Genomic DNA, 16922 nt, shown 5'->3' with positions numbered 1-16922 from the left:
CCATACGCTTTAAGCGTACCATAGACTTTGTCCTTTTATGACTCAATATGAGCATTTGCAATAAGAATAGTTACTTTCTTTGGGTCAGCAAATGCGCCCGGCATACTTTGCAATATATTTCAAATGAAATATCTTTCTATGAACTTCAAGTTCATATTATTTTATTCGAGGATCTAGATGTACACATGATAATTCCACATAACTTTTTCTCAACTGTTTAGCATTTCTCCCCCATCATGTTAGAAAAACTAACTTGTTTCCTCAACTTTGAGAACCCATCTTTGTGCATTATGGTGTTAATCAAAATATACACCGAACATCAATAATAACAAGATGAAATTATTTGGTTCCTGACCCTGAACCACTTGTGAGGGGAGAATGTAATATACTTTCGTATATAATATATATCAAACTGATATAGATAACTTTGTTCTCATAAGCAATAGTTTAGCTATTAAGTGGAGGCACTCAATAAATTATTTTGCTAAATCAGTTGTGATGTAAACCAACTTATCAAGATAAACTATCTTGAATGGAAAATCTGAAAATTATGCTCGAAATTAAATTACTGAGCAAGTCACCTCGCAAACACCAGGTTGCGGGTTAATAATAATAATCTCACATGTAACCATCTCATAGATGCATCTTATGTGGTATACATGGCAGATGAATGAGCCCATATTCACTTTTGATATTTCCAGCATTCATGGGATTCAATCCCAATTTTAATTGGTCTATTAATTAATGAGACCAACATAAGAGAATTCGAACATAATTTTCTAGTTATTTAATATTTACCCATGTGAATTCTCTTTTATTTTTGCACATCATACTATAATTAACATGGCTAAACCAATTATGTCAACTGAATAAATTATCAATATTGATAAACTTCAGGTTTATACCATGACGCGTACAATTATCAATAAACTCCAAGTTAATTATGATATGGGTTTTTATATCAATAAACATCCACTTTAGTGTGGTATTCTTTTGTTTGTGTAGTACAAACGGGAGAATAAAGCGGGTAGCTTTTCACATACATATTATCCCGCTACAAATTGTAGTAATAGAAGATATTAAATCTTTCCTTTATAGTCTCAATATAATCAACCGCTTTCGCGTATACTTTGGAAACTGAATAAGTTTCTTTGAGACTTACTACAACACAATACCTTATTGGTAATCAATTGTGTTTCTTCAAAATAATATAATTGGCTCTTGCAGAGTTCTCAATTAATTTTGTACTACCACGTATTTATCAACATCCATATGGTGAATATCTCTTTTAAAGAGAAAGTTATACCATTATGGTTACGGTCAAAATTATATGCAAGATAAGTTTCTTGCATTAATCTTATTATTTAATTATATATTACCAAAATATTTTGGCGTGCAAAAGGTACGTGACCAATGACCATTCATGCCATAATAATGACATTATTTCTTATATCATCTCAAACCTCCTTGTAGAGGTGAGTGTATTCACTATCACTAGCACGTTCATATTCTTCCAAGAATGAATATTATTCATAAATCAGATGTTGTCACATTCACATCATGAATGGACCATAATAATCTATATGTACATTATAAAATCTCATGTCAAATCGATGACAAATATTACTTTCATAGAGTGAAGGATTATTTTGAGAATCCTTATTATTCTCATTATCACAATGATGGCGATTATAATTTCGTCTATTGTCACGTCCACATCCATTGATACCTTCAGGGTAGTAATTTTGTCTCCTTTCAGACTTACATATTGCTACCACATTCTCTTAAGGGAATGAGAATGAAGCAAATTCAATGGGACAGATTTCCACTTCTTGTGCTCACGATCATACATGACTTTGATCATGGCAAGACATAGAATTTTTACCACTTCGAGTGGTTATAATTTCTTACTAACTCCATCAGAGTTATAATCAAAATTTATTGTCTTTTCTTGTATTTAAAATCAAATTATAGAATAAAAGAGAAAAATACAGTAAAATACATACTTAAATCTATAATTTAATCATGAAGGAAATTCATGAAACAATTGATAATCATTATGCTCAATCCCAAAGCTCCTACTCAATTGGTTAGAGTCTTGTGCTGATAACGTGTTGTAAAATAATAAAATAAGACGAAGAATATTACAGAGAAAAGTAGAGAGAGAGAGAATTATTATTGTTTTGGAATGAATTACAATGGTATAGGATAGGGAAAGAGTGACTTAGCCACCAAGTAAAATTCCTAAAATCTCTCTAAAATATAGACATTCACCTTAAATAAAACTCTATTTGTAACAAAAAGAAAATTTAAAAGAGGAGATAAACGGGCCAGGGTAAAATTTTGGGAATCTTACAGAAATATCTCAAATAAGTCTCAACTTACCAACTTCTAGCCATTAATCATAGCCTTAATAAAATTAGTCAAGCACGTATAAAAATTGAAAACTCAAATAAATACTTCAAGAATCACATGCAAATATCTCCTTCTATATTTTTAAGCGTGATTAGCAATATTAGATGCAAGACGGAAAGGAAATTTTATGGGTGAGGTAGCAAATAAGGTGATGAAATACAATATATATATATATATATATATATATATATATATATATATATATATATATATATATATATATATATATATATATATATATATATATATATAAAAGATTCAAAAATCCAAGCTAATAAGGATCTTTTTCAATGGGTGTGATTGAAATTCATTAAAAACATATATATGAGTCAATATAAAAAATTTGAGGAAGATTGAAGGTGATTTGAACTGATTTGGTATCAAAATTCGTAGCTAAAATCGAGTTCAAAAAATTCTTCTGCGACACATGTATCAAACATGTATAACGCATGTATCTCGCACACATATATACATGTGATACACATTTGATACATATGTGATACACAAATGGCATACAGTGTGATACACATATCATTTTTTCAAGTTCATCTTCTACTTCGAATTTACAATTCAAACTACCTCCTTCAAATTATCCCAAAACTGAGATTCAAGCTCCTTAAGGTGTACCCAATCTATTCTAATAACATCCACTCAAAAAAAAAGTAAAAAAAGTTGACCTTTTTTGGCTACAAATAACTAATTGGCTAATATTGGTAATATTTAGCTAATATTAGTAATATTTTATGAATTGACCTATTTATTTAATAAACTACATATGAATGGACTTAACTGGTAGTTAGCAGGGAAGACTTAATCTGCCCGCAATTTATAAGTTGCATATTGCATTGGTAATTGCGATTTATAAGTTATATTTGTCAATTGTGATTCATAAGTCACATTTGGGAATTGCAATTTATAAGTCACATTTTCATTAAGCCGCGTTTATTTCGATTTATAAGTCGCAATTGAGAAATAAGTCACATTCGTCAGTTTAGATTATGAGCAATTGAGCATTTGCCAATTGCGATTATAAGTCGCATATGTAATTGCTTTATAAGCAATGTGTATATATAAGTTATTTTGATTTGTATGTCGTATTTGTCAATTGTAATTATAAATTACATATGTCATATCGTTTTATAAGCACCATTTGTTTATGAGAGAGTAAGCTCTTAGCTTTACTAACAATGGAGAAGTCAGATGCCATTTTTATTTAATAAATTAAAATACTTCCCAGTAAAACAATTCAACGTGAAAAGCATGGAATTTGCCCCTTGACACGAATAAAAGAAGAGTATAACGTAATATAATATAGACACTATAAAAAGGATGGAGAAAGAAGAACGAATAATGCATCAAAAAAATTAATTCTTCGGTGTGAAAGGAATTTTTCGTTTGTAAATATTTTTTAAAAAATAAATACAAAAAAGCTGATAATTTCTAAAATAAATAATGCAAAGAATAAAGTAACATAAAAAGGAAAAGATTGAAAGTTGACAACTCTAGTTTTGAGTTTATAATATTGGAGATGAGTCATCTAACGATGAAAATTAGTTGTCAATAAAGTTTGAATAAAGATGATATCCAACGAGACATTAATATGTAGGATTAAATATAATTTTAATGCACACAATATATATCCAAAATAGAAGATTGAAAGACGAAAATGCCCATATAAAATTGAACAATCTTTTTACCCTAATCAAACCTTTTTCTAGGCTCAAAACGCGAGATCAGAGACTAGTAATTTAAATAGAGGGGTGAAGGAATTGAGTTAGTTTCAATAAAATCAGCAACCCAATTATAATTTAGGGGTATTATCACTTTTTAGCCCGCACAAGAAATTATTTATATTTAGTAGCCGAAAAAGTGTATAAAATTCGTATAATTATTGTATATAACATACAGAATATACATACATATATATATATATATATATATATATATATATATATATATATATATATACATACATACACACACAAAGTATAAAAATTTTATATATTTTTCGGCTATTACTTTTATAGCGGCTAGACAATGTCATTTTTCCTATAATTTATCCGATCAAAAGGTTGGTCCGCCGATAAACTAATCAAAGGACGACACATTATTCTCAAATATTATTCTATTATAGTTTACAAACTATTTTTATGCTTTTTATTTTCTTAAATTGCTTAATCCATTTTTTTTTAAATCTTACAAAACAAATCGGAACTGCAGAAGAAAATTTGGTTCCAGAAATTATGAATTCTAGGGCTTGTTACTTAAAAGTTATATTATAATATATATTATTTTGCCGTATATATAAGAATACAATAAATAAAACTTGGGTGGTCTACATAATTCAATTTTTCTGCAAAATTGAATTAATACCCAATATTTAGCCTCCAAATGCAGCCAAAAACGAGCTAACTGAGATGTGCTTTGGTGCCTTTCCTCATTCCTCACTCACAAACTTCCACTCGCCGATAGGTCCGATCTCTTTCTCTATTTCTCCTTTGTTGTATTCTCTCTCTATAATTCTCCTATATATTATATATAACTGTATTCAATTCAAGCAAAAAACCTAGTTTTTTTTTTTACAATTTTTTGTTAAATATCATTGTGCAAACTATTTAATTTTTTTTTTGTTTCTTAAGATTCAGTTTTTGAAATTCGTCCTTGTGCTTATAGTTAGTTTAATTAGGGTTTATTAGCTTGTTAATACTTTCATTTTGACTCCCTTTTGGACTAATTTATTGCAATAATTCTTATTTGTATTGACAGCTTTGCTCATGTAATACCTATATATGATTAGAGTTAGCCTTATGGATAGTTTAAATTGTAAATGATTTAAAGTATTTCTGTGTGATACTCTATTTTCTATTGAATTATCGAGCTTTGCTAATTGCCTTGTTGTCTTATTGTTTATTTATTTACTTTTTTACGGTGGTGTCGGATTAGCTTGTGCGCACCTTGACTATTCCACCAGGTACTTGCTACCTGCGTCCGGTGCAGGTATCGGGTAACTTTGCCCTTAAGACTTAGCTGGAAGAAAATCACCTAGCATTTAGGGATTTGATGATGGTGGTGTCCGGGCTAGCTTGACGGACCTTGATTAGTCCACTGGCATAGGCGGAGCCAGGGGCGGAAGGGGTCCGAACCCCCTTTGCTGGAAAATTACACTATATATACTAAGTCAAATTTCTATTGGTAGTACTGATATTGTCTCTTTTCGTCTTCTTGAGCCGAGGGTCTTTCGGAAACAACCTCTCTACTCCCTCGGGGTAGGGGTAAGGTCTGCGTACACACTACCCTCCCAGACCCCACTAGTGGGATTTACTGGGTCGTCGTCGTCGTTGTTGTTGTATACTAAGTCTAATTTATTTTTTTATGTATATATAGTAAATATTGAATCCCCTTACTTCTTTATATTTTGAACTCCCTTGCTGAAATATTCATGGCTTTGCTGCTGACCATTGGGTACCTGTTACCCTTACCATGTACCCAATATCTATGTCCATTAAGACTTAGGCAAATGAGAATAAATCACCTAGTGTTTTTTTTGCTTTCGCTAAGATTTGAACCTGAGTCCTCATGTTTTAATTGTTTATTTATGTTCAGGTGGTTTTAGGTATTCATGTGTTCTTTGTAAGTTGAATTATTAGTGGGGGTAAGGACTTGATAAAGAAAGTATGCACAACGATAGCAATTCCAGTGCCCCAGGAACGCCTTCAGGACGGATACGTCGTCGCAGAGGATCAAATGAGGTGACTTCACTTTTCTTATATTGGCTCTTTTAATGATTTGTGCTATCTTTACTTTTATGTTTTCGCTATGAGTTTTTTGGCTATTTGTTTGAGAATGAACAAGTACATTAATCAACAGATAGATAAGTAAATTAGAATTGAGATGCTTTAGTGTCACCATTTGGGATTGGAATTTTGTAAATGTTCGGAGTCCACATTTCTTGATAATCGAGAATTCCGCGGTTTTTTAGTTTTGAAACGCGGTGGATAATGAGTTGCCCCTCTACACTTCTCCACTTAAATACTAAATTTTCTTAAATGTTCTTCGCCCCTCTTCCGGAAATTACAGGTTCCTCCAGAAGTTGTCAAAGCAAATGGAAACCATTTGCTTGTTAACGATCGATCCAAGTACAAATCAATGCTGATCCGTGCATATTCATCTGTGTGGATGATCGGGGGCTTTGCTTTCATCATTTACATGGGCCATCTTTATATTTGGGCCATGGTAGTAGTTATCCAAATCTTTATGGCAAAAGAATTGTTCAATCTACTTAGAAGAGCACATGAAGACCGGCAGCTTCCTGGTTTCAGGCTATTGAATTGGTGAGTAAAATCAGTTTGATGTTAGCTTGCCTGCTTGCTTTTTCTCATCTTATATGTGCCATATCAAGATGTGCATGTTCGACTTATTTTAGATCTGACAGTGGATAGGGTTCATGTCTTACCCAAGTTTTAATTAAAAATGTCAGTTTCTTAAGATATTTGCTGAAACTATAGTATATAGTGTGGTTAACTGTGCAGAATATTTTGGATCTTAGTACATTTGCTTTTCATTTATTCAAACTATATAGCATAAGTTTGAGCCATGCAAGTATTTGATCCTCTGTTTTAAGTCATTTAGACTATATGATTTAGAACTGTTTAGAGGCATTAGCTACTATAAGGTGCGCAGAATCCTGCCTCTATATCTGACAAATGCTATGAATGACAATTATCTGTGTCGAGCCCTTTGAAGTTCATTTTCATTATATTAGAGCATGTGTTGTCCGGTTCTACTTTCTTGATGGATATGTCAAATTAACTTTTGTTGAATGTGCATAAATTACAATATTGAAAATATAATTAAGTACATAAAAGTGTGCCATCTCTAATAGTTTAAACTTTTAGATGGATTGATCACACAATTTAACATGGTACTAGAGCAAATAGAGGTCATCAGTTCAGTTCTCTCTGCACCATTATTAAAAAGAACTTCCACATGTTTGTTCTTGAAATCAAGCATGCACGCGAGGGATGTGTTGAAGATATAATCAAGTAAATAAAAGAGTGTCATCTTTTAACAATTTAAACTTCTAGATGGGTTGCTCACATACCTTAATATGGTGTAAGAGCAAACAGAGGTCATGGGTTCAGTTCTCACTACCACATGACATCTCTAATAGTTTAAACTTTTAGATGGATTGATCATACAATTTAACATGGTATCAGAGCAAATAGAGGTCATCGGTTCAGTTCCACATGTTTGTTCTTGAAATCAAGCATGCACGTGAGGGATGTGTTGAAGATATAATTAAGTAAATAAAAGAGTATCATCTTTTAACAATTTAAACTTCTAGATGGGTTGCTCACATACCTTAATATGGTGTAAGAGCAAACAGAGGTCATGGGTTCAGTTCTCACTACCACCATTATCAAAAATAACTTCCATGCATTTGAAAAAATCAAGCTTGTGCGTGAGGGGATGTGTTGAAGATATTATTAAGTAAATAAAACTGTGCTCTATCTAGCAACTTTTAAACTTTTAGATCAATTGGTCACACACTTAAACATTCAACATACAGTATTGGTGCAACGTGATTATTGACAAGTTCCTGTATAAAATATGCTTACAAGAGGAAAATATTGGTGCTACGCGACTACAAGAGGAAAATGACATTGACTAACTAAATTATTGGAGTGTGAAAATGTCGTTTGTTTGGTTTATACTCCCTTTGTCCATAATTAATTGCGCAACTTTGTTTTTGGTTGCAAAATATTATCCATTTTATATACAGTTGAATATTTTAGCTGACTCTATCCTGAAGCTTGGCACTAATTATCATATTGGCATGATGTCAAGGTGTTGTCGACCATTCTTCTGACTTTGCTATATTCCAACTTTGTTTCAAGGCACTTCTTCTTCACGGCAATGCTGTTCGTATATGGCCGCATGCTAAGCCAGAGGCTTGTCAACACAGTTACGTTAGACAAAGTCCTGTACAAGCTTGTCAGCAAATTTGTTAAGTATCACATGGTCACGTGTTATTTCTTCTATATCGCAGGTTTGTTCTATCTGTTTAAGCATGTCTTTTCATGCAGTGTTTAAATGTCGAAAGGATTTAGCAGTTTAACAATACCCAAGACGTGAAATAACAAGTTCTTTAATCTTTAGTATACTGCTGTCCCGGGGTGCCATTTTTCATGCCTTGGGTTGTTATAATACATCCTCATCTTCTGCTGATTGTTGAGCAATTTTACTGAAGTGCTCCCTCTCCTTTGGAATCAGGTTTCATGTGGTTCATTCTAACACTGAAGAAGAAGATGTACAAGTATCAATTTAGCCAGTATGCATGGACACATATGATTCTAATTGTGGTGTTTACGCAATCAGCTTTCACTGTTGCCAATATTTTTGAGGGAATTTTCTGGTAAGACACCTTCAGTTTCGTAGATATTATTGTTTTTCTTCCTCTATCCACCGTAGGTAATGGTGGTTTGGTGTGAACTTATAATGGAGTGACATGAATAGTGAGGATTCATATAGCCAACCACAACTTGCTTGCGGTCGAAGTGTAGTTGCTGTATCCAACTCAAATAGAGAAAGAAATTGTTGTATTCACCGATAAATCAACCTACCATAACTACCCTAGTCTACCGGCCGTTTCCTCTCTTGTACTTATTGGAGATTTCTATCTGCTTTGTCTTGGAAACTAATCATTGTGTCCAAGCTTCAAGTATTATTCTCTTTCCTGTTGGTGAATGTATCTAGTAGAAGTGCTTGGAGGGTATCTTTTAGTTCTTGGGGAACATAATATTTTTTGCCTGACCCGTTTTGAATTGGCAAGTTTTACGCTGTTTGCCAACCTACCACAACCCTCCTCCTCTATTCGATCTTGGGACCGGCAATGTGAGCCATCTTACACAGGCGGAGTATGGTGAGTAAATGTGTTAAAAAGGGATGGGGTAGACCTAAAATCACATGGAAAGAAGCTGGCTCGAAAGAACTATTAAATTCTTGAAATCAATGCAGACTTGGCTATTGGCTAAAGATAAGGCGCAATGGAAGAAAAGATCCTTATAAAACGATATTTACTAGTTTGGAAGAGTAGTGGAGACGCGAGCACTATGTGGTCAACGACGGCGAACTGTGTGAGGAAGGCGGCGAGAGAGGTGCTAGGTATATCAAAGGGTTTTTCTGGCAGGCACCAAGGCGACTGGTGGTGGAATGATGTAGTCCAAGGTAAAGTGGAGGCGAAGAAGGTAGCGTACGCGAAGTTGGCAGGGAGCACAAGTGAGGAGGAGACGAGAGCGAATAGGGAGAGGTACAAAGAGGCTAGGAAGGAGGCAAAGTTGGCGGTCACGGAGGCTAAGAATGCAGCGTTTAGTCGTCTATACGAGGAATTGGGGGAGAAAGGCAGGGACAGGAAACTGTTTCGGCTAGCTAAAGTGCGGGAGAGGAAGGTCCGGGATCTGGACCAAGTAAGGTGCATCAAAGACGAGGATGGTAGAGTATTGATGGGGGAGTCCCAGATTAAGCAGAGATGGCAGACATACTTCTATGGTCTTCTAAATGAGGAGGGAGACCGGGATATATCGCTAGGGGACTTGGGGCATTCGGAGAGTCTTCGAGATTTTAGGTATTGCAGGCGCATTAAGGTGGAGGAGGTCGTGGGGGCTTTGCGTAAGATGAGTAGGGGTAGAGCGACCGGGCCAGATGAAATACCGGCTGAGTTTTGGAAGTGTGTGGGTCGAGCAGGATTGGAGTGGCTGACCAGGTTGTTTAATGTAATTTTTAGGACGAAGAGGATGCCGGATGAATGGAGGTCGAGTACAGTGGTACCGTTGTACAAGAACAAAGGTGATATCCAGTGTTGTAACAATTATAGGGGTATCGAGTTACTTGGCCATACCATGAAAGTCTGGGAGAGGGTGGTGGAGGTGAGGGTGAGGAAGACGACGTCTATTTCCGACAATCAGTTGGGTTCATGCCAGGTCGCTCCACTACGGAAGCTATCCACCTTATAAGGAGGCTGGTGGAACAGTACAGGGATAAGAAGAAGGATCTGCACATGGTGTTTATTGACTTGGAGAAAGTGTACGACAAGGTTTCTAGGGAGGTGCTCTGGAGATGTCTTGAGGCTAAGAGCGTGCCGGTAGCCTACATAAGAGCGATCAAGGACATGTATGATGGAGCTAAGACTAAGGTTAGGACTGTGGGAGGCGACTCAGACCATTTCCCGGTTGTTATGGGATTACACCAAGGCTCTGCGCTTAGCCCGTTCTTATTTGCCTTGGTGATGGATGCATTGACACACCATATTCAAGGGGATGTGCCATGGTGTATGCTATTTGCTGATGACATAGTTCTAATTGATGAGACAAGGGCCGGTGTTAACGCGAGATTGGAGGTTTGGAGACAGACCCTCGAGTCTAAGGGTTTCAAATTGAGCAGGTCTAAGACAGAGTACCTGGAGTGCAAGTTTAGCGCTGAGCCGAGGGAAGTAGGCAGGGACGTGAGGCTTGGATCACAGGTCATCCCGAAGAGAGATAGCTTCAAGTACCTTGGGTCGATGATTCAGGGGGACAGAGAGATCGACGAGGACGTCACTCACCGTATAGGGGCGGGCTGGATGAAATGGAGGCTTGCATTGGGGTTTTGTGTGACAAGAAAGTGCCACTGACACTCAAAGGTAAGTTTTATAGAGCTGTGGTTAGACCAGCCATGTTGTATGGGGCAGAGTGTTGGCCGGTTAAGAACTCACATATCCAGAGGATGAAGGTAGCGGAGATGAGGATGCTGAGGTGGATGTGCGGGCACACTAGGATAGACAAGATTAGGAATGAAGATATTCGGAAGAAGGTGGGTGTGGCCCCTGTGGATGACAAGATGCGGGAAGCAAGGCTCAGATGGTTCGGACACGTGCAGAGGAGAAGCCTTGATGCGCCGGTAAGGAGGTGTGAGCGGTTGGCCGTGGTGGGTACGAGAAGAGGTAGAGGGAGGCCTAAGAAGTATTGGGGAGAGGTGATCATGCAGGACATGGTACGAATGCGGATTTCCGAGGACATGACCCTTGATAGGAAGGTCTGGAGGTCAAGCATTAGGGTTGTAGGTTAGGGGGTAGTAGAACTTTTCTTACTTCTTTCCGGGGGTGAGGCGGGGTTGGATTAGGGTTGGCCTTAGATGGCTTGCAGTTTATGTTGAATACACACTATACTTGCTGTTTATCTGAGCCCGGGCCTGGTTACTGTTATTGCATGTCATCCATCTTTTGATTGTTATGCTTCTGTTACTATTACGATTTCTACTGGAGTTACTAATGAATTGTCTTTTCTTGTTTTTCTTATTTCCATCTTTCTGAGCCGAGGGTCTATCGGAAACAGCCTCTCTGCCCTATCGGGGTAGGGGTAAGGTCTGCGTACACATTACCCTCCCCAGACCCCACTTGGTGGAATTTTACTGGGTAGTTGTTGTTGTAGAGAACTTCTAATATTATTGTTATTGTTAGTACTATTATTTATGCATATTTAACTTAAATTTTTCACTTTTATTTTATTTGGTATGATGGTGACATGAATTTAGCTTAAATGGAGAAGTGAGGATTCATATAGCCGATCCAAACTTTTTTGGGATTGAGTAGTAGTTTTTCACTTTTATTTTATTTGTTATTGCTTTACCTATTGTCCCATGTTTGTATTACTCTGTTTTACATATTTGTTATTGCTTTACCTATTGTCCCATTTTTGTTAAATTGAACATGCAACAAATTCAGCATGGATGTAGAACTTCAAATAGAGATTCATTGTAATGCAGGTTCCTGCTTCCAGCTTCTCTCATCGTGATCAATGATATAGCTGCTTATTTTTTCGGATTCTTCTTCGGACGAACTCCTTTGATCAAATTGTCGCCTAAGAAAACTTGGGAAGGCTTCATTGGAGCATCTGTTACAACCATTATCTCTGCCTTTCTGGTAACTGTTATTTGGTGCAAAAGCAAAGTGTGGTGCACATTGGTCTTTCCTTCAGTTTGGAATGTTTGCATGATGGGGCTATTTTCTTTATCCTATTCTTATGTGGTTATGCCAGCTTCTCATGTCAGACTCGTTAAAATTCTCATGCTTAAATTGTGTTGCTTTTATGTATGTTTATAGCAATACCCTGAATGAATTTTCTTCTGAACAGTGTTTGAGAAGGGTATATATGGTTTTCTTTTTGTAGATTTTCTAATCATTGTTTGTTGTTTTCTCAGCTTGCGAATATGTTTGGTCGTTTTCAGTGGCTGACATGCCCTAGAAAGGTAATATTTCTGGGTAAAGTTTCTCCCAATTGGCTTGGGAGACTAGCTGCACAGTTTCTAAAAGCGTAACTTCCATATTTTGTGATGCAGGACCTATCGACTGGTTGGCTTGATTGTGATCCTGGCCCACTGTTTAAACCAGAATATTTTACTTTACCAGAATGGTTTCCTGCATGGGTAACTTTTCTGTCAGCCCTGGAAACTTAAAGTTGCATTTATGTGTGCTATTACAGACCTGTTCTATCGCAGAAGCTTTTCTTTTAATCATCTCGAGCGTGCGTTTGCTTTGCTCATCTCTGTTACTCTTTAGGAGGCATCCACCTTTTTTCCCTTTTCCTCGTGAATTTGTTCTCGAAACTAGATATGAATTTGCAATAAGATGTGTGTGTGATTATGTGTGCGCGCGCACGTACACATTACACATATATATACTATGCATTATTTTGAATTGCTGTTAATTGCTTAAGCGATGAGTTCCATTGTTCTAGAAGGTGTTTTTGCTTTAACTAATTTATGAATCTACTTTGACTAATGTTCCAAAACAATATTCCTATATCTGATAAGCAATAAATATTTTAGGATATTCTTTAAAAAAATTTAAAATATTTAACTGAGAGTAGATCAGAATTCAAATACCAATAGAGACAAAATGTTAGGTTTTTCCCATCTGCCTAAACTTTGGTTGGCAGAGTTACGGGGTACTTGTGTTGGTGGGAAGGTAGCAGGAGAGCTGCTAAAATGGGCTAGCCCGCCCCAGCCCTCACAGGCCATGGAATTTGATGGGCTAGGAAAGGTCGGCCCCACTTTCAAAAGGGCCTTAAAATAGCCAGCCTAACCCAGCCCTAAGTGGGCTGCAGGCTAGGATGGGCCAACCTTTCATTTATTTCAATTCTTTTTTTTTGGTAAGGATTTTATTTAATCTAAATTCAAACCTAAAATTCTATGAATTTGTTAACATTTCTAACGTCCGATGATGTGCAAGTAAGTAAAAATTGCAAAAGCATAAATTCTTACAAGACAAAACCATGAAACAACTATGTTTGCTTAACTCAATTGTGTGTTCTGGAGTTCTGTTGGTTTTAGCAATGGTTGATATGGTTTTAGAAGAATTATTTTTGGGCTTTTCTTAGATTGCTTTTGCTTTGTTTAAAACAAAACTGTTTTACAACACAACAAATGGGGTAGGCATGTTAACTTTATGAACGATTTGAAAGTATTCACGAGATACTAATGCGATTAATATAATTTTGATACTTCTAATACTCTATTTGAGATTATCAAGTGATTTGTACTGAATTAGAAATATTTATGTTTTCAGCCAATAGCATAATAAACTGAAGTTATCTTTGATTCTTATTTCTGCAGTTTCTTTCGAGAGAGATCGCCGTTTTGCCTGTACAATGGCATGCTTTATTGCTTGGATTGTTTGCATCTATTATAGCTCCTTTTGGAGGCTTTTTTGCTAGTGGCTTTAAGAGAGCCTTCAAGATCAAGGTACGATATTCACTATTGTTGTCTTAATTTCTAGATGCCTTACTAGGTCCTTTACTGTTACCAATGAATAATATAATTTATATCTTTCTATTCGCTGCAGGATTTTGGTGATAGTATACCTGGACATGGCGGTATGACAGATAGAATGGACTGTCAGGTGAGCTACCATTAAATATGGGTTCTGAACTATTGTATGGACAGGTATTATTGACATCAAAAGAATCCTTTTTGGCACTTTGACATGTCTGGGCTATAAAATTGTCCTCCACTATTCTCTTGCCCTGATTTCATGAAATAATGTACAATATAAGTTAATTCAAGAAAAATTTAGTTCTGTCCAAGAAAAGGGTCGCGAATCTTGGAAACATGCAATTCTAGTTTGATGGATCCAAAGATGGAGAGTTGCTTGGCTTCCATTTTGATCATCTTCCTGAACTGTTAAATTCGAAAATTTACTTTTATTTAAAATACTTATTTTCAATTCTTGTAGTAATATTTTTTCCTGATTTCCACTTGTCCCCTAAACTAGGAATTAGGATAGTCTGTAAAAGAATCTACGGAATTATTACTTGGTGATTTAATATGCTGACTGATATAAATATTGCAAAATCCAGTGTCAAGCCTTTTCATTATGATGCTGAACCTCCTCCCGGAAGGGGTGTAGTTTTTAGGAGAGGAAGGCATCTTTTACATTTTTGTCTTTATGTGGAAGCTGGTGTGGACACATTATGTGTTGAACAGAAGCAACGCCTCAGTATGGTTGGCGTAATACCCCTTAAATTATAAAACATGTTGACGTGGGGAGGAATGCATTTACTAGTTATATCATCCGTATTGCTTGTATCCCAAGATCTCTCTTGTTCATATATCTTGAAACCAAATAAATATTCATTTCTCATTAGGTCTATTTATCAATAGAAAGACCTGGATAACGTAATGGATCTATAAAGAACCGACACTTGAAGGGTATTAGTGTGTAACCGATAGAAGGTTCTTACCCTGTTCCCGACAAATAATAATTTAGAAGGTTCAGCCTAAGAGATGATGTATACTGATTTCGACCTCTTACATTGTTACTGGAATTATTATTTTCAGTATTCTGTCTTGTGCTTCACCTTTCCCTCTTGCATAACGTCCCTCCCTCAGCAGTTTTACTTTGTAGTTCTAATGTGAATTACTGAGATTGTGAATCCCTTTTCATGACGAGTTATATTTGTGCAGATGGTGATGGCTGTGTTTGCATATATCTATCATCAGTCCTTTGTTGTGCCACAGAACTTGTCAATTGAGATGATCTTGGATCAGGTAAACTTCTCAAGTTCACGTACCAATAATATCTTGATGAAATTTAAATCTTAGTGCTAAATGTTCTTTTATGCAACGGTGTAGATAATACTGAACCTCACATTTGAGGAGCAGCTAGCTGTGTACTCTAAACTCGGGCAGATCATCCAGGAGAGGACGTTTGGAGAATCTTGAGTACTTCAGATAATCAATGTACGAGTGATGTAGCCTTTAGATAAGAATATCTTGTATATCTTCTCTCCTTTTGTTTTCCCCTTAGAACTTAGTGTTCCCACTGGCCTTGACTTTTCGCAAGCTGTACAGTGCTTGTTTCTCTTCTTTTTTCATTTAGTTGTTTCGATAGTTCAGTGAATCTATATCTTCCCCAAATAATAGGCACGATGAAGCATCATTTGTGAAATTTCCTGCATCGATCAGGAAAGTGAGCCGTTCCAAACCTAATTGATCTTGTTTCTGTGAGTATTGACGAGGATTGACAAGGCTAAATCTGCTGGTTGAAGAGAGCACGGAATCATCCGAAAGGGGAAGTTCCATTTTAAGTCATCTGCGACGACGTTCTAAAGATTGCTTTAACAGAAGAAATGCAATGCATGTTAGAGTGTGGAGTTTGAATTAATGGTAAAATTTCCCTTATTACTCAGGAGTCTGGTGTAATTGGCAGTTTTTGCATAGTGTCAGTGTTTATTTAATATTTGCTTCTACTGGAATTGCTACTAATTTATGTAAAACAGTTCCACAAGGTTTTTTCCCAGACTATATTTGAAACGCTGTAGGCATTGTGTTACTGATATAATCTTTGCATACTTAGTGCAATGTTTAGTTAGTATCCGTGTATTATTTTATACAAGATTGAATGAGAGATAATAATGTGAATTAGCAAAATGTGGACACGAAAAGCATCTAATGATGAAAGTATTTTTGATTAGGCAATCCCAACAAAATCCATGCATTATTATTTATCGTGTGACAATCTATGTATTATTATTCAATACATGACAATCACTATACATATTATGCACCGCAGACAATCTCTACATTATTATTCATGTAATGTAAAGAAATAAGTACTCTTAGATTTTTCTTAGAAGGGATAAACGAGCAATAAAATGATCTCTATGTGACCTTGAAGTCTATAAATGGTCACCATTGAATAAGATGTTTACTTGCCATCGGTACTTCCGTGGTTTGCATATATTGTCTTGCTATTTACTTGCTATCAGTACCTCTTTTATATTCTTTGTTGCTACCTTCGATTTAGTTTTCTAATTATGTTGTTTTGCTATTACTTGTTATCAAGGCTTCTTTCACCTTCTTTAGCCGAGGGTCTATCGGAAACAAACTCTCTTCCAGGGTGGGAGTCTTTAAGACTGCGTATATCCTACCCTCCTCAGACCCCACTTGTGAGATTACACTGGGTAGTTGTTGTA

At 36.0% G+C, this 16922-nt stretch overlaps 1 protein-coding gene across 2 annotated transcripts; it reads left to right on the top strand.

The window, feature by feature from the left end:
• Positions 4570-16318, top strand: LOC109231920 (phosphatidate cytidylyltransferase 1). 2 transcript variants are annotated; one of them, XM_019397507.1, is made up of 13 exons: positions 4570-4887; positions 6019-6164; positions 6493-6746; positions 8313-8464; positions 8689-8830; positions 12214-12370; positions 12649-12696; positions 12787-12873; positions 14062-14190; positions 14291-14347; positions 15412-15495; positions 15580-15687; positions 15871-16318. In XM_019397507.1, the coding sequence occupies exons 2-12, from the start codon at positions 6090-6092 to the stop codon at positions 15667-15669; spliced, it is 1275 nt and encodes a 424-aa protein (XP_019253052.1). In that variant the 5' UTR covers positions 4570-4887; positions 6019-6089; the 3' UTR covers positions 15670-15687; positions 15871-16318. The 2 variants fall into 2 exon arrangements, with proteins under 2 accessions (XP_019253052.1, XP_019253051.1); XM_019397506.1 differs by having other exon boundaries at positions 15580-16318.

This window comes from Nicotiana attenuata, chromosome 9 (genome assembly GCF_001879085.1).
Source record: "Nicotiana attenuata strain UT chromosome 9, NIATTr2, whole genome shotgun sequence".
Lineage (NCBI taxonomy): Eukaryota > Viridiplantae > Streptophyta > Magnoliopsida > Solanales > Solanaceae > Nicotiana > Nicotiana attenuata.
This window is presented reverse-complemented; position numbering and strand designations above follow the sequence as displayed.

What these genes read in the sequence shown, in the direction of transcription:
- LOC109231920 (XM_019397507.1), top strand. Translation starts at nt 6,090, where the DNA reads ATGCACAACGATAGCAATTCCAGTGCCCCAGGAACGCCTTCAGGACGG. An exon ending in GTCGCAGAGGATCAAATGAG is followed by an intron (nt 6,165 to 6,492) that starts GTGACTTCACTT and finishes CGGAAATTACAG; the next exon opens with GTTCCTCCAGAAGTTGTCAA. An exon ending in CAGAATGGTTTCCTGCATGG is followed by an intron (nt 12,874 to 14,061) that starts GTAACTTTTCTG and finishes TTATTTCTGCAG; the next exon opens with TTTCTTTCGAGAGAGATCGC.